General features: G+C 40.0%; 1 protein-coding gene and 1 pseudogene across 10 annotated transcripts in view; one reads left to right on the top strand and one right to left on the bottom strand.

The window, feature by feature from the left end:
- Positions 1-20,590, bottom strand: part of LUC7L3 (LUC7 like 3 pre-mRNA splicing factor) — a 24,963-nt gene extending 4,373 nt beyond the window's left edge. For 3 of the 10 annotated variants that reach the window (XR_009560263.2, XM_030840177.3, XM_060290179.2), the window contains exons 1-9: positions 20,342-20,587; positions 9,304-9,370; positions 6,378-6,417; positions 5,752-5,896; positions 5,323-5,397; positions 3,917-4,021; positions 2,795-2,956; positions 2,115-2,398; positions 1,231-1,391 (exon numbers count right to left, since the gene is read on the bottom strand). Coding sequence is in view for 9 of the 10 variants with exons in the window: in XM_030840177.3 (XP_030696037.1) it covers positions 1,231-1,391; positions 2,115-2,398; positions 2,795-2,956; positions 3,917-4,021; positions 5,323-5,397; positions 5,752-5,896; positions 6,378-6,417; positions 9,304-9,370; positions 20,342-20,440 (1,138 nt within the window). In the remaining variant the exon portion in view is untranslated. Of the gene's footprint in view, positions 1-1,230; positions 1,392-2,114; positions 2,399-2,794; positions 2,957-3,916; positions 4,022-5,322; positions 5,398-5,751; positions 5,897-6,377; positions 6,418-8,156; positions 8,221-9,303; positions 9,371-20,341 lie in introns of those variants that run through there. The other 7 variants (XM_060290174.2, XM_030840171.3, XM_060290176.2 and 4 more) reach the window with 4 other exon arrangements.
- A 10-nt stretch (positions 20,591-20,600) lies between these two features.
- On the top strand, positions 20,601-25,364 carry LOC115843617 (large ribosomal subunit protein eL15-like; annotated as a pseudogene).
- The last annotated feature ends 2,172 nt before the right edge of the window (positions 25,365-27,536 follow it).

Here is a 27,536-nt window from a genome sequence, read left to right as displayed (position 1 = left end):
AAAAAGGTTGGGTGAAGCTTTCTTAAAACTTATATAGTCAGTTAACTCTGGGTATCAATTGCCTTTTGAATCACAAAAGTAATTTCTGAACTTAAATGGCAAATACTAAAGCTCACAACAGCAAGTTTTAAAAATTACCCTGTTCCCTACTTTTTAACATTTGCTCCATGTTGTAGAAAAAGTGAATATATGTAAATATTTTTAAAAAGAGAAGGTGCACTTATCTGAGGAAAAATAAAAGACAACAAAAAAAAAATCCATTGTTTGTGCTGCTAGTTTCCTAACTCAGTTAAACCCCACAAAAACCATAGACTAGTTTCATAAAAGAAAATAATGAGTATCACATACACATCTAATACAATAAATTCAAACAGGAGCACACATATTATGTTGGTGATCAAACATGGACAGAGATAGGCAGAACAGGATGGAACAAGCAGAGCCAAGAAAATTAGAAATAAGCCCTTTCTCTCATTCCTGAAAACCATGCAAAGCAGAATAGCCCAGTCAATACAAAATGACAGACGCACGAAGAATCTGAAGAAAACGCAGAAAGGCAACCCTAATGATTAAAAGAATTATCGTTCAATGAAGGCTAAGTTGAAAGATGAGAATATCCTTGTGAAAACATGCCAAAAACAAAATGAAAAAGTCCATTAAGAGTGCACAGTGAACCAGATACTGGAATGCCACAGAAAACCAAAGGAAAAAGTAGAGGGGAAAGAGCATGTTGCTTCAATAAAAAACACGGTAAGACACATGTAAGGCATTCAACTACTGCAAACTTAGAAGTACTGAGTTAAATGAATGCTGTACATGAGAACCAATGCAGTAATGTACATTTACTCTGCAAGACATATTATGGAACACTGCAGCAAGTACCAAAAAAAAAAAAAAAAAAAGTTGCCAATAACCAAGAACTCTACACCTTAATAAGGCTAAAAGGTAATGCAATACTTGGAAGAAACTAAATGATAAGCCTTCAAGTTATCAATTGAAGGATGTGACTTTAACATGTTCTAAGAAAACACCAGGTCAACTGTCATTCTCACAAATCAGAGCAGGAGAGGGAAGAATAATGCTTGTCTCCTACTGAATGGTATTCATCATAAGTGAAAATGAGTATAGCTTGAAGTGGAACTCTGCCTGTGTCTGAAGAAAAGTGAGTCGGTGGGGAGACAAGAAAGTGAAAACATTCTCTTAATAAATTAAATTCTCATAAAAACTAACCTTTCTCCTTGGATTTTCTATCTTGTTCTCTGTCCCGACTTTTGCTCCTGTGCTTATATGACTTTCGATCTCGGCTTTTTGATCTTCTTCGATCCCGACTACGAGATCTATGCTTTCTTTCTGACCTATCATGGCTTCTGCTTCTTCGTCGATCTCTGCTTCTTAAATAATTTGAAACAAAAGGAAAGCAATTTCAGCTGATATTACAGTGATAAAAAACCTTGAAGAATTACATACTGTTGAATAAATAACAAGATTAAAAGCAAAATTTACCCTTAAAGGCAAAAGAATAGAATCTACTATTAAAACATATTTACATTAGAAATCTTAAGAACTGAAAATTGAAAATCCTTCTAACTTCAATTTTTCAAATAGGTAGCCCTACCCAAAATAATTTATAATTTAAATGTCTTGGGCTTCCCTGGTGGCGCAGTGGTTGAGAGTCCGCCTGCCGATGCAGGGGACACGGGTTCGTGCCCCGGTCCAGGAAGATCCCACATGCCACGGAGCGGCTAGGCCCGTGAGCCATGGCCGCTGAGCCTGTGTGTCCGGAGCCTGTGCTCCGCAACGGGAGAGGCCACAACAGTGAGAGGCCTGCGAACCGCAAAAAAAAAAAAGTCTTCTCAGAATCAATAAGAGAAGCACTTAAAAGACCATCCAATACACTGACTTCCTAATAAGATTGCATCAAACCTCCTTAGACTGCCTCAGAAATAGCAATGAAGTTGCCTCGAAGATGGACTCGTTCAGATTCAACTCTCATAATCCATCCTCACACTTACTGAGACTTAAGAGGGTCAAGTACCAAGGAATATCACTAGTAATTACTACTGTTTATTGCGCACTCACTATATGTCTGGCACTGTTTCATGTGTTCAATATACCTGCTTCGCCTTCTTTCTCTACTTCGTGATCTTTTGTGGTCCCGAGACCTGCTGCATCTTCGGTCAGAAGTTCGGCTTGAGTGACGACTCCTTGATCGACTCCTCTTTCTTCTTTCTCTGTCTCGAGCCCTTTCTTTTTCTCTTTCTTCCTCTTCTCTTCGTCTTTTCCTCTCTCTTTCTTCCCTTTCTCTCTCCCTTTCTTTTTCTCTTTCTTCTCGTTCTTGTTTCTCCTTTTTTAAACGCTCATCACGATCAGGTTCTTCAGTTCTTTTTCTCAATTTTTCCTAAGGAAATAGAGTTTGATTTTTTTTTTAAGAACTATATAAAGACACTGTCAAACAATGGCTACCTAATGTGAAGCATTTTTAGACCAACTTATGGAATTTGATGCCCTAAAAGTGAAATGGAGAAATCTCAACACCATGTATGTACACAAGATATTATTTGACTAAACCCTCAGGAATATTCTTTCTCCCAAATTCCTGGCACTACAGAGTAAAAATAATAAAGTGCTTTGCTAATCTAACGAATAGCAAAGCATTATAGGGATTATCGCTACCTCAAATAACACAGTCAGCAAAAATATCAACGAGAGATTTATATCTCTGTGTGATCAATTTTTAACCATATTAAAATAAAGTACTAGCTATAGCTAAAATACATGTTTATAAGAAACTTACTTTTAATTCTTCTACAGTAGCTTTAATTTTGGCATAGCCCATGTGCTGTTTTCCCATCAAATGGTCATCTACCCGGGACTGGGCATCTCCCACTATCAAAAAGGCTCCACACACTTCACAAACTTCCATTTGTTTTTCTTGGGCAGCAAAACTTTCAATTGTCTGAAATGATAAATCAGTTATTATAAGAATATCTGAGGAAGACAGAACAAACAAATCGCCCCAAAAGTACTTAACATTTAGAATAGATTTTTAATTTTGTCAACTGCTACTTTCCACTTCCCCAAAGCCATAATACTGAGCAGCAACTTTTAGAGAGAGGAAGCATGACAGCAGCAATCAACTTTCCACATCACCCAAGAAGTACTGAGACCCCATCCCTCAACTCCAACAAAGAAAGAGCTACCTATACCACCTCGAAAAAGCTACCTATTTTAGTCTGAATTCATTTCTCGCTTGGTTCAACAGGTTAAAAGTGTGGACTCCATATTAAAAATGTTTTTCAAAATCATTAAGGAATTGAACTCACTGAGTATAATCTGAACATATCCTTTTAATATTTGGGAACCAATGACCAATTATATTCTAGCATCAATATCCAAAACATGTATTTTGTACGTACAAATACATACACTGATACAAAATACACTGTATCAAAGGCATATCAAATACATTGACACAAAAACACGTATCAATATCCAAACATTATATTCTCTAACTGAAAGTTAAGAAAGTAGAAGGTATTATTAAGAGTATAGCAATTCTGCACTAAGGTAAATACAAACTGAGTAATTTGTTCTAACAAAAAATAAATAAAACCCAGGCCTAAATCAATTCTTATGATCTAAGGCACAGGTTGGCAAGCCAGCGGCTTAGAGGCCTGTTTTTGTAAAGTTTTACTGGAACAAAGCCACATCCAATTGTTTATATATTGTTTAAAGCTGCTTTTGTAATATAAGAGCCTTTATATTACAAATCTTGTGACCTGCAAACCTAAAATATTTACTATGTGGTCCTTTAAAATAAAGTTTGCTGACATTAGAAAACTGTTCTCAAATCAGAATAGATCCTAGTAATTCACAGTGAACAGCCTGGGTAAACCAAAATGAGGTTGCTACTCACCGAAGTTGTGGACCTAAGCAATTCTCTCTCTTCTTTTAACTGTTCAACTAATTTCATCATTCCCTGGGCTTCTTCTACTTTTCCTTCAGATCCTAATTCTTCAATCTAAGGGGAATTTAAAAAGCAGTCAGGATATCTTTCTAACCACACTATCCAAGTATTTTTCTTTTTACCCCAAGCTTCATTAGCATTTAGCGGTTGTTTTGGGTCTTTTTGTTTGGTTTTGTTTAGTGAAGCCTGCATTAATTATGTATACTTGACAGGAACATAAACAGCAAATTTCTAAGGTGCACAATTTCATAAGGTTTGACTCCCACGAAAGCAACACCACCATCTAGATAATAAACATATCCATCACCCGAGAAGGCTTCCTCCTGCCCCTTTGCTGTATCTCCTCCCAAAGCAACCCCTGATCTGCTTTATGTCACTATAGATTAGTTTGCATTTTCTAGAATTTTATTTAAATGGAACCATGCACTTTTTTTTCCTTCTGTAGGGCTCTGGCCTCTTTCACTCAACCTAATTATCTTAAGATTCATCCACACAGTTACATGTAATTAATTCCTTTTTATTACTGAATAGTGTATCACACTGTATATAGATCGGGGTCCCCAACCCCCAGACCAAGAGTGGTCCGTGGTCTATTAGGAACCTGGCCACACAGCAGGAGGTGAGCAGCAGGCGAGCAAGCAAAGCTTCATCTGTATTTACAGCTGCTTCCCTATCGCTGACATTACCACCTGAGCTCCACCTCCTGTCAGCATTATGGTGAGCTGTATAATTATTTCATTATATATTACAATGTAACAGCAATAGAAATAAACTGCACGATAAATGTAATGAGCTTGAATCATCCCGAAACCATCCCCCCACCCCCATCTGTGGAAAAACTGTCTTCCATGAAACCGGTCCCTGGTGCCAAAAAGGTTGGGGACCGCTGGTATAGATACATCACATTTTTTTTTATCCATTAACCTACTGACACATGAGTTCTTTCCAGGTTTGTCTGGGGTGTTACTTGCCTAGTATGAATAAAGCCACTATAAACATCGGTATACAACTCTTTATGTAAACATATGCTTTCATCTCCCTAGCAGTGTAATGGCTCGCGGTGCCTCTTTTAACTTTTTAAGAGAGAAACCTTTTTCCAAAGTGGCTGCACCATTTTACATACCCCAACAGCATAAGATAGTTTGCCCAGCTCTCCACTAACACTTGATATGGTCAGTCTTTTTAATTTTAGCAATTCTAATAGGTGTTCAAAAAGCATCTCACTGTAGATTTGTATTTCCCTAATGTCTAATGACATTGAGCAACTTTACATGTATTTATTTGCCGTCCTTATACCTTCTTTGGTTAAGTGTCTACTCCAAGTATTTTCTGACATTAACGCACACAATTCTCACCTGCTGCAGGAGTACATCGATTTTATCTGTTAGAACCTGAATTTTTTCTTCATTTTTGCCTGTTGGACCAGCTGCCTAATGGAGACAACAGAATGTATTATCAACAACTAAAATACAGAGATAGACGTTCAAAATCTCACATACCATCCCTACTATTTTATTTAATAACTGAAACGCTGACTCACAAGGACAGTAACTCAGTTGCCTCAATTTTTGTTAATCAGCTGCATATTCTGTCAGTTATTTATATCTAAGATCAAAACCTTATGATTAGCAAAATCAATATTACATTTACTAATAAAGACTGAAATTTTAAAAGAATACAAAGTAATGAATGAACCTGAACACAAGTTTCAACACTAGGGAAATCTCTGGGTTTCCAGAGAACAAGGACACTTTACAAAGACTGTAAATTAATTTCATACTCACCCCAGATGACTGCTGGTTTTGAGATAATGCCAAACGAGCATGGCCTCGTCTAATTCTACGTTCTACTTCTGCAAGTAAGCTCTGTAAGTATCGAAGAAAATCTCTCTCATAGCCAACTTTCATAAAACGAGAACTCTTCTCATACCTAATAAAAATGAAAACAAACAAGCACTGCTTTCCTTCCAAATCTTTCTTGATTACAACTCTCATATTCTATCTTAACTAATCTCATGGACTACTGCGTTTAGACTGAAGGCGTAGGGAATTCCCTAGCGGTCCAGTATTAGGACTCTGTGCTTTCACTGCTGAGGGTCCGGGTTCAACCCCTGGTCAGGGAACTAAGATCCTGCAAGCCGTGAGGAGCCATCAAAAAATAATAATAAAAGAAAAAAAATAAAACACAAATGTGATATAGAAAAAAATGCTTAGGCTTATTCTTGGCATACAGTATGTACTCATATGGTGATACTACATAAAGCTGCATCACTTTGTACCACCCCCAACTAATGAAGAGGACCTCTGTCCAACATTCATTTTACACGAATTTCAATTATTTCTTCAATCCTTGTCCCCTTAAAGCCAAATAATGATGGGGGTGGGGGATGACCCCCCAAAAGGTAACTTACTGTTTTCGCAGATTTTCATCATGAATTTTTTCACAAGGCCCTGAAAGAACAAGAAATATGAAGGTATAAATTATTGAAGTTAACTTTTCTCTTGCTAAAACAAAAGTTCTTTTTAAAAAAGGAAAGAAGATCCATTTAATCACTGAGTAGTCTGTAGACACCTAAATTAAGCCTACTGAATCATGAAGCGACATACCCAAGTAAGCACATGAAAAGTGTTCTCCTTAGTCTTCAAGATGAGTATAACACAGAACTATGTAAGAGAAGAAAAAAGAGGGAGTAGGAGGAATGAAAAAATTGTTCCTTACTGCCACCAAGAAGAAAACTGGGATGAGGGCAGACCACTGGTCTGAACCACCAGCGCCATTTTATTAATTTCGAGTCTCTGTGAATAGTACAAGACTAGCACCCTAGTCCTACCCCTTACCATCTCCAAAAGGCAACCAATTTTGACCCTTTTAGTTGTATCTTCTGGAATTACCTCCATATTTCTAAATTTTATGCTTATTTTGCTTTTTCTTGGTTTATCCTAGGCATCAAAAATTTAGGTTAAATAAACATTCAGTGTTTATATTTTGATTATGCAAGTCCTACATTAACTGCTGAGTCAAACAAAAGGTGCATTATAATGACACTTTTGATAAACTTACTGGAATTCTTTCTTTTGTTTAGTCTTTTCTATGTCTCTATTTCCAAATTCATCTCAAACACTTTAACTCAGCTATAAGAAACTATCTCAATACCAATGACCCTCAAGATTCAAAATATATCAGATAATCAGCTTTATTTTCTTCCATGAGCTTTCTGTCCTGCTTCAGCCTGGGCTGCTTTTTTTCTAAGCTCACTAATAGAGTTGTCATCCTTAGAAATTCCTTTTCTGGTCTGTACTGAAGTTTACTGGATCTCTTATTTCTCTCCTTGGTTTACACCCATAAGTTTCCAGAGAAAAGGTGGTAGATAAGTTTGTTGAGACCGTGCATGTCTGAAAATGTCCTTTTGTTTGGCTATATAGCTAACCTAGGTAAAAACATTTTTTCATTCAGAATCCTGAGGGTGATTCTGCAGTGTCTTCAACTTCCAGTGTCATACTGACAAATTTGAGGCCATCCTGACTGATAATCCTATGTGCCCCACCCTCACGCCTGGTGTTCTGGAATTTCACAATGGTGTGGATCTTTTTTCATTTGTTGTACTGAGCTCTTGAAGGACTCACTCAATCTAGAGGGTAAAGTCCTTTAGTAATGCAATATTAAAATTTCCTCCCTTCTGTTTTCTCTATCTAGAACTCTTAATTAGCTATTAGAGGACTGGACTGATATAATTTTTTCAAATTTTAATTTTTTATCAACATTCCACAAATTAATTTTATCCTCAAAACTTTCCCCTGATTTTATTTCAGATTTCTCTAGTTCTAATTTCTAAGAACTCTTCTTAGTTTTTCAAAACTTCCCTTTTAATACAGCATCCTATTCCTCCTGATATGTTCTCTTATTTCTCTGAGGATACTGAATTTAGTTACGGCTTTAAAATTTTTTTTCTTCTGTTTTCCCCCATTATCCACCATATTCCACTAAATTCTTTTTTTCTGTTGGTTTTGGTTAATCTTTTGTGCTTGAAGGTTTTCTTCAAATGTCTGACTGGTATTCCTTGGCTGGCAAAACACTTCCAAAATCTGACTCGAAGTTGGTATGCTCAGGCAGGGTTTGTCAACTAACGGGCTTTACCATAGGAAAATCGGGCAGCAAGACTTTCTTTAGGAGATTCCCCAAGGGTCAGTACCTGTAGATCATTTCTCTGGAACTGTTCACTTTCTCTAAAGAATCCTCTTCTCTTCTGCCTGGGGAAAAACATCTGGCTGTATCCTTCTAGGAACAGGGCAGAGGAAGGGAATGGGAAAACCTCACTATTGAAAATACAGACTCATTTTATCTCTTATAGTCTCATCTTCGTTCATTACTGCCCTATCCTGTATCTCTACTCCCAGTATCTAGATACATCCAGCCCTAATGTGCTCTTAATGTTTTAGGGCAAGCTGTTAATGTTTCTAGAATGATACTAGTTATGTACCATCCTTGGGAGAAGAAAATGATCAGATTTTTTTTTTGCATTTTGTGGCTCAAATGAACTAGTCTCTTTACCCCAATTTCTTCAGAACATAACCCCCGGGGTCTCCTGGGCTGTAGGGGTGGGAGACAGAATCACCAGATGCACAGGTCTGACCACACAGACTAGTGGTTCTCAACAAGGGCAGTTTTGCCCCCAGGGGTATCTGGCAATGCCTGGAGGCATTTTTGGTTGTCACAATTGGGAGATGTTACTGGCATCTACTGGGTACAGGCCAAGGATGCTACTAAACATCCTACAATCCACAGGACAGCCCCTCCCACCCCCGCAAACACAGAATTTTCCAGGTAAAACTGTCAAATGTCAAGGTTGAGAAACCCTGAACTAGACTAATCTCTGGTTTTCAGCCCCATGATTCAACTCTGCCTTCTATGGTACCTGATGCCTCCAAATCCTGAGCCTGTCCAGGGTTCTGCTGATCAAACTCTTTCTTCTGTTTAATATCCCCTTCTGCAGGCTTTTAGGGTACAGGTTTCTCTGCTATTCTTCCATCCACTTGTCATCTTCCAAAAATGTGCTGACATCTCTAATGTTATCTCGACTCTTCCATTTACACCTTTTTTGTTTTTAAATTTTCATTTTAGTGGAAGGGTTTCAGGAGGGAGTGGAAATAGATATGTATATTCAATTAAGCCACCATGTTTAATTAGACTGACATTTATTAATACATTCAAAAAACTAAGCCAGGAAAGAAATTACTTTATCAACAAACCTTTAAGAGGAAACTTCTTTTCAAAATTATAAAGTATCAGTTTCTCTTTAATCATAAATTCGATAAAAGTTACACAGAACACTTACTTACCAAGATCAGAACGAGTGTTTGTGAACAATTCCGCAGGACAAAAGCCACAGAGATAATATTTACAAACCTAGTGAAGAAAAACAAAGGTAATTTAACTTTTTGAAATTGTTTGGTTTTAGAACCATACCAGAAAAGGGTGCCAAATAACTATTTTCTCATTTCATGATCTTCATCTTTCAACCAAGTAAGTTTAAGAATAATTTCATTTGTTAAGCCATTTAGTTAGGTAAATTAATGACTTTCAGACTCCTGGATTCCAGTACAAGAAATGCAGGACTGACAGTTACCAGCATTTTCTATTTCTATAATTACTTCCTATTTCTATTACAGTATTAGAAATCACTGCCCTACTCCCAAGCAACAAAAAATATTGGATAAAGACATCCAGAAAAAAGATAACTTTTTATTTTTAATTAAAAACACACTGTTCTTATTTTCCTAACTTTGTTAAAGACCAGAACCAATTTACAGACTAAGACTTGGAAATCACTGCCTAAATTCCAAATAACACTTATTTAAAGCAATCTGGTTCAGTATTTTCACTTAAAGAGATCCTGTAACAGGCCCTAAGGTGTAGTGGATATTTTCACACACGCCAGCACTTTACTGAGTAATTTCTATGGTATGAGGAAGAATTATTAACATGAAACCGACTTTTAATTCTCTCTCATTGGTACTTTTGTAACTCCTTCAGATATATTCCGAGACTGCTCTATCCTATGTTTAATTCTATAACACTGCAAACCAAAACCTGTTAAGCAAAATTCCAAAATATCTCCCTTCATATAACCCTTCATTGTTATTGGGTAAATTTTCAATGTACAACTATAACACATGATAGAAAAGGTCTGCTAAATTTAAGATTGAATGAGTTTTTTCGAGACACTTAGAACTGGATGTTAAATCTGAAATAGATTTAGATTATTTTTTGCTTCAAAGGTCAATTGTTTTATACTTGTGTGAAGCAATGTGGTTCCATAAGCTGTGTCCAGAAGAACGAAGGTCTTATAAAGAAAGGTCTCATAAAGAACAATGAGATTCAAAAATCATGTCTAAACAGATTTAGTTTTATATCAATATTATCCTGTTATATGTAGCCATATGTCATAGTATCTTTGTACCATTTTCTTTTCTTTAGAAGTTCTAACACTCGATTTTAAATTATTAAAAAGGCTCTGTATGACCACAAATAACATGTTGGCGAGGATGTGGAGAAAGGGGAACCCTTGTACACTGTTGGTAGGAATGTAAATTGGTGCAGCCACTGTGGAAAAACCGTATGTAAGTTCCTCAAAAAATAAAAATAGAACTACCATATATGATCCAACAATTCCACTCCAGGGTATATATCCAAAGAAAACGAAAACACTAATTCAAAATGATACGTGCACCCCAATGTTCACAGCAGCGTTATTTACAATAGCCAAGATATGGAAGCATCCTAAGTGTCCCTCAACACATGAATGGATAAAGAAAATATGGTATATATACACAATGGAACACTAATCAGCCATGAAAATTTGCCATTTGCAACAACAAAGATGGACTTGGAGGGGATTATACTTAGTGAAATAAGCCAGACAGAGAAAGACAAATACTGTATGCATTTGTGGAATCTTAAAAAAAAAAAAAAAAAAGCAAATTAGTGAATATAATAACAACAAAATAAAACAGACTCTGTGATATAGAGAACAAATGGGAAAAGGGAGGGGCAAAATAGAGGTAGTGTATTAAGAGGTACAGACTATGATGTATAAAATAAATAAGCTACAAAGATATGTTGTACAGCACAGGGAATATAGCCAATATTTTACAGTAACTGTAAATGGAGTAAAATCTTTAAAAATTGTAAATCACTATGTTGTACACCCGAAACTTATATAATATTGTAAATCAACTATACCTGAATTTTAAAAGGGCTCTATACATGCAAATGTTTTAAAATGCTATATACTTTTCTAATTATTAAAAAGTCTGATTTGTTAAATTTTGCATCCACTTTAAGTGTATCAGCAAAATACCAATGCCAACATTCAGTTTAAGAATCTCTTTCAGGGGACTTCCCTGGTGGCACAGTGGTTAAGATTCCGTGCTCCCAATGCAGGGAGCCCAGGTTTGATCCCTGGTCAGGGAACTAGATCCCGCATGCATGCCGCAACTAAGAGTTTGCATGCCACAACTAAGGAGCAGGCGAGCCACAACTAAGGAGCCCGTGAGCCGCAACTAAGACCCGGCGCAACCAAATAATTAACTAATAAAAAAAAAAGAATCCCTTTCATTTGGGGGAAGGAGGACAGAGACAAAGAGGGTATGCTACTTATCTTTCAGACTATTAACCCTGGTTCCAAGGGCCCAAAAATTATTTAACAAATTTCCCACAATTTTAATAGTTATATGAAATAGGTTAATAATAGTTATTACCAGCATTTACCATTACTTATAGCTACAAATTATATGGTTTTAATTATATTATTTAATTTTAAAACTAAACTTGGCGTTCAGCTCTCATAAGTATAAAAGTTTACTATCATAAGTATGAAAGTTATTACTATCACTATGCATTTTGCTTTCAAGTACATATGTAAATATAAGACTACTGTTCATTAAAACAAAAGGAATAAACATCTCTATGGTCCCTCCTGACTCTTAAATATAACCAAATACAAACTTGAGTATTTCTAGGAAGGAAATCTTTTTGGAAGTATTTCCAAATAGTACTTATAGAATCTTAGTTTTAATAACATTTATCACCAAAATCAAACTGACCTGGGTCTGAACGGGGATTTACCACATACTGTATGACTTAAGTTTTCTGTAAAAGTGGGGATGACTACTAACTTCAAGGTTTGTCATAAAATGTGTAATAAATTCTGGTTTTTAAAACTAAAATACCTCTGATTTTCAGAGCTATTTAAAGTTTTATTCTTAGGACTTCCCTGGTGGCACAGCAGTTAAGAATCTGCCTGCCAATGCAGGGGACACGGGTTTGATCCCTGGTCCAGAAAGATCCCACATACCACGGAGCAACTAAGCCCATGCGCCACAACGACTGAGCCTGCACTCTAGAACCCGCGAGCCACAACTACTGAGCCTGCGCGCCACGACTGAAGCCTGCACGCCTAGAGCCCATGCTCCGCAACAAGAGAAGCCACTGCAATGAGAAGCCCGTGCACCGCAACGAAGAGTAGCCCCCGCTCGCCGCAACTAGAGAAAGCCCACACACAGTAAGGAAGACCCAACACAGCCAAAAATAATAAACAAATAAAATAAATAAAGTTTTATTCTAAACTCTAAGTCTTATTTATATAAATAGTTTTCAAAAAAACAGTACATTCTAAGTGGTCAAAACTCTAAGTCTAAATATACTATGTCAGTTTTCCAATAAAATACGTGAACACACTTAAATCTAGTAAGTACTGTATGGAATTTTAATTTTAAACGGCATTTAATTTGAAAAAGTAGAAAATGACACTTCAACAATCATTTAACACTATGTGCTAAAAACGATGCTTGAAGTATCAATACAAGACCATGTTAAGACTCACTCCTCAAGAAGCTCGGTTTAGTAGTGACACAAAAACTAAAATGTACATGCATCACTAGAACAGACAGGAATTTAGTCAGGAATGTCAAGTGGTGAAGCTTGAACTGGTTAAGTTCAGAAGTGGAATGACAAGACATTCTAGGCATAAGGAAACATAAAAAGACAGACATAGCAGAGTATGAAATAGGCAAGTTGAAATAGGTATGCTTGGAGAGGCAACATACTGCAGAGTTTGAAACGTGGCCGCCACTTTTCACCTGTAACTCTGCCTCGTGTCCTCAATACAAAAAAAAGGAGACAATAAGTATTTCACAGTGGGATTGTAAAATTTAAACTCTCCATTTACTGAATTGGGAGAAATGAGCAAATAAGTCTGGTGTTTTAAATACTACCCATTACTTTTTAAAATGTCTTTAGGCACTATGTAGATCAAATAAGGCATGCCAGCAGGTCTACCTATAATTTAGTCCAATCATTCCATCTGAGATGAGAAACTGAGATCAACCACATGACCTGCCCTGAAGGCATCTAGCTACTTACAAAATAGAGTTTAAAACCTATTTTCCTAATTCTGTTCTGTGTGCTCTTTCCACTCTCCAATTCTCCTTAAGATACTGTTGCAAAGAAATGGAACATCAACACATTTGTTATTCTACCCAATAAACTCTAGCTACTTAGACTGCTTCTTTTAACCCTTCCCAGGGATTGAGGATGTTTAACTAAAAATATTAACAGTCTTTGACTCAGCAAGTTTTTACTAAATGTCCATCATGGACCTAGAAGTCTGATAACCAAAGATGGCAAGGGGGAGCAGAGTTCTCATAACATAATTGTGATTCTCTTGATAAATTAAGGTAACACTAAAGACCAGAAGAGTTCAATCTCAACAGCATACTTTTCACTACCACTCAAGAGAATGCAGATACAACCAATCTTAGGAATGTGACTAGGAAATTTTAATTCCAAGTTTCCATCACATTAAACAAAGTCAAACTGTCAAAAATTAAAACAATATCTGAAAATAAAATTCAAAAAAATAAAAACCTGGCATTAGATACTCTGTTGGGAAAAGGAACATTCCAAACATTACTAGAGTTGTGGGACAATTTCGCAGCATCCATCAAAATGACTAAGTAAAATATGCATTTAACTTAGTCATTATCTTTCTAGGAATCTATCCTACCAATGATTCAGCTACATGTATGAGAACATTCATTGCGGATTGGTTGGTAATGGTAAAAGAATTTGACATAATCTACATATCCACCAGGAAATAGTTAAACTAAGGTAGATTTTTTTTTAAATTTATTTTTGGTTGTGTTGGGTCTTCGTTGCTTAACGCGGGCTTTCTCTAGTTGCGGCGAGTGGGGGCTACTCTCAGTTGTGGTGCGCGGGCTTCTCATTGCTGTGGCTTCTCTTGTTGCAGAGCATGGGCTCTAGTCACGCAGGCTTCAGTAGTTGCAACACGCGGGCTCAGTAGTTGTGGCACACAGGTTCTAGAGCACAGGCTCAGTAGTTGGGGCACACGGGCTTAGTTGCTCCGCGGCATGTGGGATCTTCCCGGACCAGGGCTCAAACCCATGTCCCCTGCATGGCAGGCAGATTCTTCCTTGCACCACCAGTGAAGCGCTAAGGTAGATTTACATGTACCAATGAGGAAAGATTCCACAGTATAAGTGAAAGTTGTTAAGTATATATTATAATTTATATAACATTACATTACTATATGACAACTTTCACTTCTATATCTGTGTCTGTAAATTACTAGGAAAGATCTGGAAACATACATACAAATTTTTAAGCTTTTCCAGGAGAATGTGACAATAGGAAGGGGAGACAAGGTCAGACTTTCGCTGTTTACTTCTAATTTTAATCTTTTATAGTAAAGCAAGTTTACTTTTGTAAAAAATCATTTTAACAACTCTAAATCAGAGGGGACGTAATAATAAAATCAATTCCTAACATAGTAATTAGTCATGGTTCACTCTTTTTTATTGCCTACACAAATTTCTTGTAAAATTTTAATCAATTTTCCACAGCAGCTGAGATAGTAAACATCTCTCTCCCACTAAGAAGCCTTCAATTATTTCCCAATGTCATTTAGTCCCAACTTCTAACAAGGCTTATAAAAAACATTCAAAACAAGGTTCCTGCTCATCTATCTACACACCTCCTCCCCCAACAACAAAAACAAGGGCTTCAGCTCTAATACCATTCACAATTTCTCAGGCCTAAGATTCTCTCCAGCCCCTAGTAACATTTGTCTTCTCTCCCTCAGGCTAACTCCTACGAATCCTTTAGGTCTCAGTATTTAAAGTCCACTTTAAGAGGCCTTCCCCAAGTACCCCAGTCTGGGTTAAGTGCCCCTTTCATGTGTGCTTTTCTAGACCCTCTACTTTCCCCCACTGTGCTACAAAAGCCCATTACTCCTTCATAACTGCTACCAAATGACAGTTCTCTCAGGGAAAGTGCTGCATCTATACTATTCGGTTGTACATATTATAAGAATGATACATTTTTGTGTCATTCAAAATAATCTGTATTATTTGTATCATCCAAAGTAATTATAGGAACTTCCTCAATTTACAAGAAATGATCAGAAAATTAAACACATTTCATAAAACAATGAAACACTGTATACTAACATAAGCTACTTTCTCCCCTTGTGAAGAAATCAAGTCTAATGAGATACCAGGAATTCCCTGGAAGTCCAGTAGTTAGGACTCCGTGCTTTCACTGCTTGAGGGTCCAGATTTAATCTCTGGTCAGGGAACTAAGATTCCACAAGCTGCACGGTGCATCAGAAGGAAAAAAAAGTCTAATGAGACAGAGACAGACAGAGACAGAGACAGAGACAGAGAGAGAGAGAGAGAGGGAGGGAGAGAGAGAGAGAGAGAGAGGGAGGGAGGGAGAGAGAGAGAGACATGGTTTCCCAAAGGCAATCAAATATTAAGGAAATACCTTAATATTTTCAGTCTGATAATAATATTGTGGTTATTTATTTGTCGTGCTCCAAGGCATGCAGAATCTTAGTTCCCCAACCAGGGAGCGAACCTGATGCCCCCTGTACTAGCAGTCTTAACCACAGGAATGCCAGGGAAGTCCCAGTCCTTATATTTTAGAGACAGATAATGATGTCTTTAAGGTTGAAATGATAGAACTGCTTCAAAATAGTGAAAGAGGTAGGACATACAGAGGAAATAATACTGGCCATCTGTTGATAATGTGTCTCACTGGGTATGGTTACATGCAGAGTTCATTCCACTATTCACTTTTGTATGTGTTTTGGAGAGAAAAAAGCAAACAGCAGTTATATACACAAAATATAGGCTGCTGGCAATTCCAAGAAGCCCAACACTTACCATGTACTACAGAGTGTGGCAGGAGATGTCTATACTTCTGACAGAAATAACATTTTGGTGACTATGAATTAAAACTGTCTAGTAGGGCTTCCCTGGTGGCGCAGTGGTTGAGAGTCCGCCTACCGATGCAGGGGACACGGGTTCTTGCCCCGATCCGGGAAGATCCCACATGCCACGGAGCGGCTAGGACCGTGAGCCACGGCCACTGAGCCTGTGCGTCCAGAGCCTGTGCTCCACAACGGGAGAGGCCACAACAGTGAGAGGCCCATGTACCACAAAAAAAAAACAAAAAAACTGTCTAGTAAAATACCTGTAGATGCCATGCGGTATATTTACTCATTTTTTGCTTCCAATTTCCTTCTTAGATTCTGAATCCTTTTTTTTTTGCGGTACGCGGGCCTCTCACTGTTGTGGCCTCTCCCGTTGCGCAGCACAGGCTCCGGACACTCAGGCTCAGCGGCCGTGGCTCATGGGCCCAGCCGCTTCGCGGCATGTGGGATCTTCCCGGACCGGGGCACGAACCCGTGTCCCCTGCATCGGCAGGCGGACTCTCAACCACTGCGCCACCAGGGAAGCCCTGAATCCCTTTTTTAGATGTTAAAAGTCACAAGTAAAAATGTGGACAGTAACTTAACTGTTCTTTCTTTTCTAAACAACTTTCAGTGTCAGCGACAGTATCTGCTAACATTGTGAAAATTTTAGAAAAGAACATTTATTTCAATTCCCTTCATAAATTAAGCCTTCATTGAAAAGAGGGCACACTTGAATTTGAAAAATTATGAACAAAGTCTCATTTTACATATTATTAGAATCAGAGTTAAGTCAACACTTAATTTCACTTTTGGGTTGAGATCTACAATATAAAATCCTCAATTTGAACTACAAAATTCTTTTTATATACATAATAATAAAAGCTCCAGACCAAACTTTACAATTCCCTACAATCTCAACTCTTCAGATGATCAGAAGGCTACCAATGCCTTCTCTATCAAACGCTGAAATCTTTGCATGTGAACACTAACCAAAAGGTGCTCACACTAGGCAGGTAAAATCATATGCTTTCCTCATTACCCTGGTTGTTTAGGATTAACAAAGCAGAGCAAACTGCTTAACGCAAAAATACTAATCTCAAGGAAATGTAAAATATTAATCAATGAGGGAGGAGGGTGTGTCAATGAATCCTTGCAACAGTATTAAAGCTGATTTGACTTGAGTTGAAAACTACTTTAGTTGAACACTACTTTCTCTCAGATCCAAAGGTAACAATCTACAAAAGTTGGAAAGGCCTGTAACGTAAAGCACTTTCTCTGATAGTGGTTACATACATCTTTACAAATAAATGAAAGGTCAGTAATTTGCATCACAGAAGCATCCTTCACTTAAAAGTGAGTTTCCCCCAAGTGCTTCTAGCTCACAATTAAAAACCTAGTATTGGGCTTCCCCGGTGGCACAGTGGTTAAGAATCCGCTTGCCAAGGCAGGGAACATGGGTTTGATCCCTGGCCTGGTAAGATCCCACATGCCGCAGAGCAACTAAGCCCGTGCACCACAACTACTGAGCATGCGAGCCACAACTACTGAGCCCGAGTGCCACAATTACTGAGCCCGAGTGACACTACTGAGCCCAAGTGCCACAACTACCGAAGCCTGCGCACCCAGAGCCCGTGCTCCGCAACAAGAGAAGCCACGACAATGAGAAGCCCGTGCACTGCAACGAAGAGTAGCCCCCATTCGCTACAACTAGAGAAAGCCCACACACAGCAACGAAGACCCAACACAGCCAAAAATAAAAACAAATAAATTTATTAAAACAAACAAAAAAACCTAGTATTGACACTAAGGACGTGGGTCAGGAAGCAGTAGTTCACAAGCTTTAGAATGCATAAAGATGCCATTTTAAAAAATGCAGATTTCTGGGGCCTTAATGTAGACCTATCAGAATGGGGGTGGGTGGGCGCCCAAAAAGGACAGATATCTGCATTTAAAACAAATTCCAAAGATCAGTCTGATGCAGACATCTAGGAATTTTTTAACACTAAGGTAAAGCTTCCATTTCATTGTTAAACAAAAGGACCCCACCCAGCTGAAATGGCTTTCTGCATCCAGTGCAAGTGTGGCAAAGAAAAATTTCCAGATAGAACAGGAATGCAAAAATATTTGGGGGAATTCCCTGGTGGTCCAGTGGTTAGGACTCCACGCTTTCACTGACTAGGGCTTGTGTTTGATCCCTGGTCAGGGACTAAGATCCCACAAGCCTCGAGGCGTGACCAAAAAAATAAAAAATTGAAATATCAGGTTACAGTGATGGTGAAACCCTTACAGTACATACTGGGGTTGTCTATTCCTCCAGGATTTTAGCACTAACAGCCAACAACATACGCAAATGACCTGGAAGTGATGCCACGAGCTTCCCCAGCTTTATAAAACTCTATAGTAATTCCTGCTTATTTAGAAGAGGCCACACGCTGGTCTACACCAACCTTTCCTTGCAGACAAGAATCTGAAACACCAGCAATTGACTTTTTCAAATCCCTGAATCTAGAATGAAGTGCAACTTGTCATTAAAGGCATAAAATATTTTAACAGCACCACAAGTTTAAATCAGTGAGAAGCACTAAAAGGAAAAAAAAACCCTGAAAGGAAAACAGATTTATTGAACTAAGATGACATAAAACTTAAGTTGCTTTTCTGACAGCCTCATTACTTATGTTATAAACCCAGCACATGTAATGGAATATGGCAATAAAATACCACCAGGAAAAAAAGTTTCTCCACAACACTTGTTCAAAACCAATTAGGCACAGACATAGGCTGCTCCAGTTGATGAGCAATCAAAAGGAATTTTCCCTCTGTAATTCAAAATAGATAAACGTCCTATTTGCCCATCAAGTGAATCATAATGTTCATTTTTTCTTTTTGCAAAGCTTAGATTACTGAGTGAAGTGGTAAAAGAAAAAGTTACTTCACTGTGACAAAGAAATGCCTAGAAAAGAAAGAATCAAGGCAAAAAACACAGTTACTCTATGAATTCTACCACAACACTTCATACTACTGTGGAATCAGGCAGCGCCCACTTTAGTCAAACGCTTATTTTTTAAGGTACTGAAAAGACTTGTCTAGCACCAACTTGTTTTCCCGCACTGCAAGAGAAATTTTATTCTGACCAAAGCCTATGTTTAAAATGAGTAAGCAACTTCAAAAAAAGGCATATTTGTTTATTCCTTCATATTTTGATTAGTAATTGCCTTTAAATTATCTTGTTTGATGACAACCACACGTAAAATTAAATTCTACATCTACTCTTCAGGTAAGACCTAAAACAAATGTTACACACCGTGTTCAAAACACTAGATAAACATCAGGGTATTTGCAGAGAGCCAGTTTCATAGAACTGTGGAAAGTGAACAAGACCACAAAGATTAGGTTTAGGATCGCCATTTAACTTGCCAAAAGACCCTGGGTGAGCCTCTCAAGTCTCATCTGTGAAACCGGGTTTATAATTATTTACCCCTACAGGGTTAAGAGAATCAAATGAGTTTCATGTGACGAAAATGCCTTGACAATTATCTACATGAATGGCTTACTAGACCGTACTGCTATCAAACAATATTTGTAAATCACGGTGAACCCTACCAAGTTATGGCCTCTTTTAAAATTTTATTTCCCCATGTAAGCGTCGAAACTGAACCATTACTGAAATAATATACTGTTACGATTTTTACCACTAATGCTGGCCAGAAATTTCAGTCTAAATACGTCGCTCAGCCCAAATAACGGTAGAATTTGCCCTTTCCCCTATTTCACAATGAAGTGAAAACTCCACAGCCTATAGATGTTAAAAAAAAAAAAAAAAAAGCCTTCCTTTCCCGCCTTTCCCTGCCTGATTAAGGTGCTTTTCAATTCTGCCAAGGGTCTTTTTGACTTCCTTGATACTTAAACAACAATAAATCATCCCTTATCCTAGGATCCTCCCTCCCGGGCTATCCTCCCGGCTCCCTCCGGCCACGGGGTCAGACACTTGACCCCGGGGCGGCCCGGGCCCCAAACCGCGCCGCGTCCCCGGCAGGCCCCAGTCCGTTCCACTCCCCTCCCCCACGGCGCCCGGGCACAGGCCCAAGGCCCGCGGGACTTACGCTCTCGTGGTCCCACCGCACGTTGCTGCGCTTCTCATCCGGGGCGAGGTTTCGGTCCCGGCCCATTAATTCATCCAACAATTGCGCGGCCGAAATCATGGTGCTTTCCTCGGGCGACTGCTCCCACCAGCCCTGGCACCCACCAAAGAAAACGCCGGCGACACAGTCGCCAAGCTCTCCAGCCCGCTCCCGGCCTAAAAGCCTGCGCTAAACAGGAGCCGACAAGACAAAATGGCCGCCGCGCGGACGCCTTCCCAACATGCCGTGCGCGCGCGTGCGCCCACGGGGACACGCCCAGGCCTGGGAGGCGAGGGCGGGCCGCTTCCGCCGGCCCGTGGGCGGGGCCTACCGAGGCCTGAACTCCGCCCCTGCTGGGCCGCACCGCCCCGTTCCGCGCAAAGCGAAACCGGAGGCTATTCAACGTGGTAGCGCGTGCTGCTTCAGGCTCCGTTAGTCCCGCGCTCTTTCACGGAAATAGAAACATATGTCTTGAGGCCTTAACACCGCTCCGAAATGGAGAAAAGGGTAGCGTATCCTTTTGTACCACGCGGTGCTCTCGGTGCCATCTTGCAGTGGAGGAAAGTGAAGATAAGCACTCGTTCCATGTTCCGACTCCTTTCTCCTAGTCTCTGCGCTTGCCGCCTCTTTTCCCTGGCTTTCTCCTCCCACCCCGACTCCCCTGATTCACAAGGTGGAAAATCAAGGCAAGAAGAGATAAGGTGGTTTCTTCTCACGCAGAGTATGGGGAGGAGTTTGCCTCTCAGTCTGGAATTTTTTTAAATTATTGATTCATTTACTGAACAAATATCTTGAGTACCTATCATGTACCAGGTAAACGCTTGAAGCTAAGCTCTGAACCTTTCAGACACGGTCTTTGCTCCCACAGACCTTGAGGATTAGTGAGGGAGACAGTCACTAAATAAATATATAAATATAAATTGTAGTAAGTACTCTAGCGCCTTTAACTGTACGGACTCTAAAGACAGATCGCCTGGGTTGGTAATCCCAGCTCTGCCATTCTGCCTTCCTTTCCCCGTCTGTAAAATGGGGCTTATAGTAATAATGGTCCCCTAAACACATAAGATGTTGCTGTGACGATAACACAGGTAAGGCATGTAGAACAGGCCCAACACATTTTAAGTTTAATCATTAGCTATTATGATAATGAGGAGGAGAAAGTAGGGTTCTGTCCAAGAGTAAGAGAGGTCTCTCCGTGGAAATGACCTAAGGCCTAAAAGATGATGGCTCTCCAGCCAAGCAAAGTGGACAGAAAAGAATTCAAAGCAGAGAGAGAGTAGCATATACCAAGGTCATTTCATTATATGAAACGATGTTCATCATTATTTTAAATGAACCTAAAACTGTCAGGATACTCATTAAGTGGCCTGAGGATAGCAAGCATTTGAGAGATGCTGCTTTAAAGGGGTAGAGAAGGAACCATAGGATACTGTGAAAGGGAAGCCAAAGATGTAAGAGGAAAATCTGAAGAGTATAAAGTCAGGGAAGATCAAACAAACAAACAAAAATAGAGAAACTGTTTCAAGAAGGTGAAAGTGGGCTTCCCTGGTGGTGCAGTGGTTAAGAATCCACCTGCCAATGCAGGGGACACGGGTTCGATTCCTGGTCCAGGAAGATCCCACATGCTGCAGAGCAATTAAGGCTGTGTGCCACAACTACTGAGCCTGTGCTCTAGAGCCCGTGAGCCGCAGCTACTGAGCCCACGTGCCACAACTACTGAAGCCCGCACGCCTAGAGCCCGTGCTCCGCAACAAGAGAAGCCACCGCAACGAAGAGTAGCCCCTGCTCACCGCAAATGGAGAAAGCCCGCGCACGTTAACGAAGACCCAATGCAGCCAAAGATAAATAAATAAATTTTTTTTAAAGGTGAAAGTAACCAACATTGTAGAAAACTGCTGAAGATCTGGCATGAGAAGACTGAAAAGAATCCACTGGATCCGCAGTTGGAAGTCAGACTGAAATAGATTGAAGAACGAAGGAAAAATGAAGGAGTAAGATGGCAGGTGGACAACTCATTTTAAGAAGTGAAGCAGCAAGACAGGGTAAGAACTGAAAGGAGGTATGGGTCAAGGGAGGCTTTTTTAAGATGGGAAATTAGAATATGTTTAGTGTTGGAGAAAGTAGAAGATAAAAGAAGAGAATAGCTAAAGTTCCAAATTCTTAAGAAGGGAAGGTGATGGTTTAGGCTCCAGGGCACATTGGCCTTTCCTAGAAAAAAGGACCTTTTCTCCACTGAAACATGAGAAGAAAAAAGAAATCAGTTTGTAGATGCAGCAGTGAGATGAGGGAGTTTTTAGCTGATGGTTGCTGTTTTCTCAATGAAGCGTTTCTTGAAGGTTCACCACTGCCACAACCACCAAAAAGGAAAAAAAAAAAAAGTACATATCTTGAACTACAAACAGGACTTATAAAACCTGAATGCAAAGTTACAGTTTCTGTTCACTAAAACTTTTTTTTTTTTCTACATCACGCAGCTTGCAGGATCTTAGTTCCCTGACCAAGGATTGAACCCAGGCCACGGCAGTGAAAGTGCCGAGTCCTTACCACTGGACCACCAGGGAATTCCCTAAAACTTTTTAATCTAATTCCCTCATTCATTCCACAAACTTTAATGGCGCGTGTACTTTGTGCCAGGAACTGGGTTAGTGGCCGGGAACACAGATAGATGTATATGACCTGGTTCTCAGGGAGCTCCTGAACCATGGAAGACAAAAATAACTTGAAACAAAAGGAAAATACTGTCCTTTGGATCTCAGAGGCAAGAGCTCCTACCCCGTCCCACACTAGGCTCTCTATGGCTCTCTTTTTCATAGATTCTGAGGCCAGCCACAGTTCAGTGTGTATTACCACTGCAGATAATGAATTCATTCATTTATCTTTTTCATTAATTCAACCAGTGCCAGCATCATCTGCTGGGCATCAGGGATTCAGACATAAAAGTAGTCTTTTGTTTTTTTGGCCGCGCCCCTGGGGGCATGTGGGATCTTAGTTCCCCGACCAGGGGAATCAAACCCGTGCCCCCTGCGGTGGAAGCTCAGAGTCCTAACTACTGGATGGCCAGGGAATTCCCAAAAGTAGTCTTTATGAACAAATCACAATGCCCAGTTTACAGATAACTTTTTTTTTTTTTTTTTTTTTTTTGCGGTACGCGGGCCTCTCACTGTTGTGGCCTCTGCCGCTGCGGAGCACAGGCTCCGGACACGCAGGCTCAGCGGCCATGGCTCACGGGACTAGCCGCTCCGCGGCATATGGGATCTTCCTGGACCGGGGCACGAACCTGCGTACCCTGCATCAGCAGGCGGACTCTCAACCACTGCGCCACCAGGGAAGCCCTACAGATAACTTTTATAGATTATATGAGTTGGTTATTTTCTGATGCTGAGATGGAAAACAGCCTTATCAGTCAGTGGTCTCCAGACCCCGTTCCATGTATGTTACTAATGCAAAGTGTCATGGACTGAACTGTGTGCCCCACCACACACACACACACAAATTCATATGTTCAAATTCTCAGAATCCACAGTAGGATCTCACAATGTAATTCCATTTGGAAATAGAGCCTTTAAAGAGGTAATAAATTGAAAATGGGCCCCAATACAATCTGACTGGTATCCTTATAAGAAGAGGAAATTTGGAAACGCCAGGTAGGCACACAGAGAGAGGAAAGGCCATGTGAGGACACAGTGAGAAGGCAGCCATCCGCAAGCCAAGGAGAGAGGCCTCAGGAGAAACCAAACCTACTGACACCTTGGATCTTGGACTTTTAGCCTCTAGAACTGTGAGCGAATAAATTTCTGTTGTTTAAAGCCATAGGTCTGTGGTACTTTGTATGGCAGCTCTGGTGAACTAATATAGAAATGAAGCCACAGTTACTACTGCTTCCCAGTCTTCGGTGTGGCCCCCATGACTCCATCCTCCATCTGCTTTGCTGCCTCCATCCTCTTTCTAAATGTAAATCCAGTTGTGTCTCTTCCCTGCTCAAAACCCCTCAATGGTTCCCCATCTAAAATTTAACCATCACAAGGCCATCCATGATCGGACCTGCTTCTCCAGCTATTTGCTACTGCTCCCCCCACACCTTGAACACCCCTTCTTCCTATGACATCACAGCACGTTACACTGCTCCAGACGTGGAATGCTCTTTCCTCACCCCAGAAACGTCTACCCATCTTCCTCAGCTCACGGCCCAAGCATCACCAGCTCTGTAAAGCCAACCTGGACCCTCATTCTCCACCTGCCACACACAACTCATCATCTTCCTTGTGCCACCATTTTACCTTGCACATTTTGGGGTTTGTCACACGATACTGCAAATATCAGTCTTTTTCTTTCAAATAAAAGTTTCTCCCTTTCAGTCTGGCGGCAGCCATCAGTTTATCTCAAAGGTAAGCCAAAACAGGCACTTACAAGTACATCCAGGAGCTGTGGAGGAAGAGTCGATGTAACGCGCTTTCTTCTCAAGGTGTGCTTTTGGCCGTACTGCCAGCTCTCTGCACTCCACAGGGCCCTCCACCCCACCCAGCCTGATAAAGCACGCAGACTGGGATACAAGGCCAAGCAAGGTTATGTCACATATCAGATTCCTGTGAGCCGTGCTAGCTGCAAATGCCCAGTTCCTAAGGGTGCCAGCTATGGCAAGCCTAATTATCATGGTGTTAAACCGCTAAAGTTTGCTTGAAGCCTTCAGTCTATTGTGGAGGAGTGAGCTGGGTGCCACCATGTGACTCTGAGAGTCCTGGATTCATACTGGGTTGGTGAAAATTCTACGCACAAATTCTTTGAGGTTATCCTCATTGATCCATTCCATAAATCTACCAGAAGAAATCCTGACACCTAGTGGATCACCAGTCCAGTCCACAAGTACAGGTAGATGTGAGGGCTGACATTGGCAGGTTGAAAGAGCTGTAGCCTTGGAAAGGGCCACAAGTTCCGCCACACCGCTGGTGGTTCTCACCATGCAGCTTGGAGATGGTACAGTACTCTCCAGCTCCACTGTTACTGCTAATATAAGTAATGTTTGTGGGCTTCCCTGGTGGTACAGTGGTTAAGAATCCGCCTGCCAATGCAGGGAACACGGGTTTCGAGCCCTGGTCCGGGAAGATCCCACATGCCGCGGAGAAACTAAGCCCGGCGCCACAACTACTGAGCCCGTGTGCCACAACTACTGAAGCCTGCATGCCTAGAGCCCATGCTCCACAACAAGAGAAGCCACCGCAGTGAGAAGCCCGCACACTGCAACAAAGAGTAGCCCCTGCTCGCCTCAACTAGAGAAAAGCCCACGTTAAGCAACAAAGACCCAACACAGCCAAAAATAAAATTAAAAAAAAAAAGTAATGTTTGTGAAATTCTTACCTAATTAATTAGGATATTCATGTCTAAAAAGTGTTTTTTAACGTCTCTTAAAACTAGTTGTCTACAGATTGTTTCATGAATGCATTGTCAAATTATGACAGCTAAAGTGCAATAATGTTTGAATACTATAAGTGATGGTATATCTTGTTTCTAATAAGAAAAATACTTTTGTCTTTGCTTTATCCTTTTAGGAAGTTTACATGTCAGTGTTTAAAATGCTGTTTTGTACAATAGGTGTAAAATACGTTATGTAGAAGAGGAGTGCAGAAACTAGCCATGCACATGTTGGTGCATGTGATGAAACCGACAGCTTTACTGGAGTGATGCAGTGCTCTGCTGGGTTACTCTCCAGTGGCTGTTTTATGGAGTTTGGCAAGGATCGACTTTTTTAAAAAAATTAATTTATTTTTGGCTGCATCGGGTCTTCGTTGCTGTGCGTGGGCTTTCTCTAGTTGTGGCGAGTGGGGGCTACTCTTTGGTGCGGTGCGTGGGCTTCTCATTGCAGTGGCTTCTCTTGTTGCAGAGCACGGGCTCTAGGTGCGCAGGCTTCAGTAGTTGTGGCATGCCAGCTCTAGAGTGCAGGCTCAGTAGCTGTGGCACACAGGCTTAATTGCTTGGCGGCATGTGGGATCTTCCCGGACCAGGGCTCAAACTTGTGTCCGCTGCACTGGCATGCAGATTCTTAACCACTGTGCCACCAGGAAAGCCCAAGGACAAACTTTTAAAATTGGATTTTGCTTGGAAATGTGAAGGATGTCCTAATCCTCTGTCATGATCATATGCAGAAAAGTCATGAAAGTTGACTAGGGTCTACATTTTTAGATTTAATCTAATATTCCGTATCTGTGACTGCTGCTTCCGAAAGGAGAAAAGTTTAAAAGAATGCCACCATTTTTAAGAGAATTGAATAAACATGTTGCAAGAGGATTCTCTTACAAAAGAAACAAATCCTGGTTAACCTAAACAAAATTGCCTTGGTCTCCACAGTACCACTGAAGTTCACTTAAAAGGCAGAGGCTCCTGACTCAATCCCATGACTCCACAGGATCTGTAGAATACTGAATTTCATGCAAAATAGTAATGGTACTTATACTGGCATATACTGAAACTGATGGAAATTGAACATCAAGTAAATGAGAAGGGAATTATAAACCTTAAGGTTTGTAAGCTAGTAATGCTAGGATTGGGAAATTGATGGTCATCAGATACCTTTCAAGTGTGGGAGGATAGAAAAAGTCAGCTTTGATCAAAATTGTAAATACTTTATCTGTAGTGCTAGTTTGTGACCATTTTACCTTTGGCTAAAAATTAAGGTTGGCTTTATTTAAAAGTAACATCATTGCTCAGTCTAACAAGTGTTAAAAGTCATCTTGGGTTAACCCAATTTATCCATTCCCATAAGGCTACTGAGAAAAGTCATGTAGTTGCTGTTAATACAAGTTCATGGTTTCCAATTTAACTACATTTTTTTCATTCCTGCTCAACCTACCCTCAAAAATCCTTACCTTTCTACAAACTTCCAAGTCACCAATTATGCCTTCTTTAATAGTCAGCATACCACCACATCTGTTTGCTTCCCATCTTCCCGTAGTCCAGGCTTAGTTTACCTGGGTGAATTTGAGTGTGTAGGAAATATGGAAGAGTAATTGCCCCAATTCTTTCCAATTCTGGTTTTGCTGACTTAATAGGTAGTTTAATTTTGAAATCGAACTGCTGGTTTCCTTGAACCAATCTTTCTCCTATTCTCGTCAGGTCTTTTAAAAGACTCACTTAGGGAATTCCCTGATGGTCCAGTGGTTAGAGCTCTGCACTTCTACTGTGGGGG

Source organism: Globicephala melas, chromosome 20 (genome assembly GCF_963455315.2).
Source record: "Globicephala melas chromosome 20, mGloMel1.2, whole genome shotgun sequence".
NCBI classification, from domain to species: Eukaryota; Metazoa; Chordata; class Mammalia; order Artiodactyla; family Delphinidae; genus Globicephala; species Globicephala melas.
This window is presented reverse-complemented; position numbering and strand designations above follow the sequence as displayed.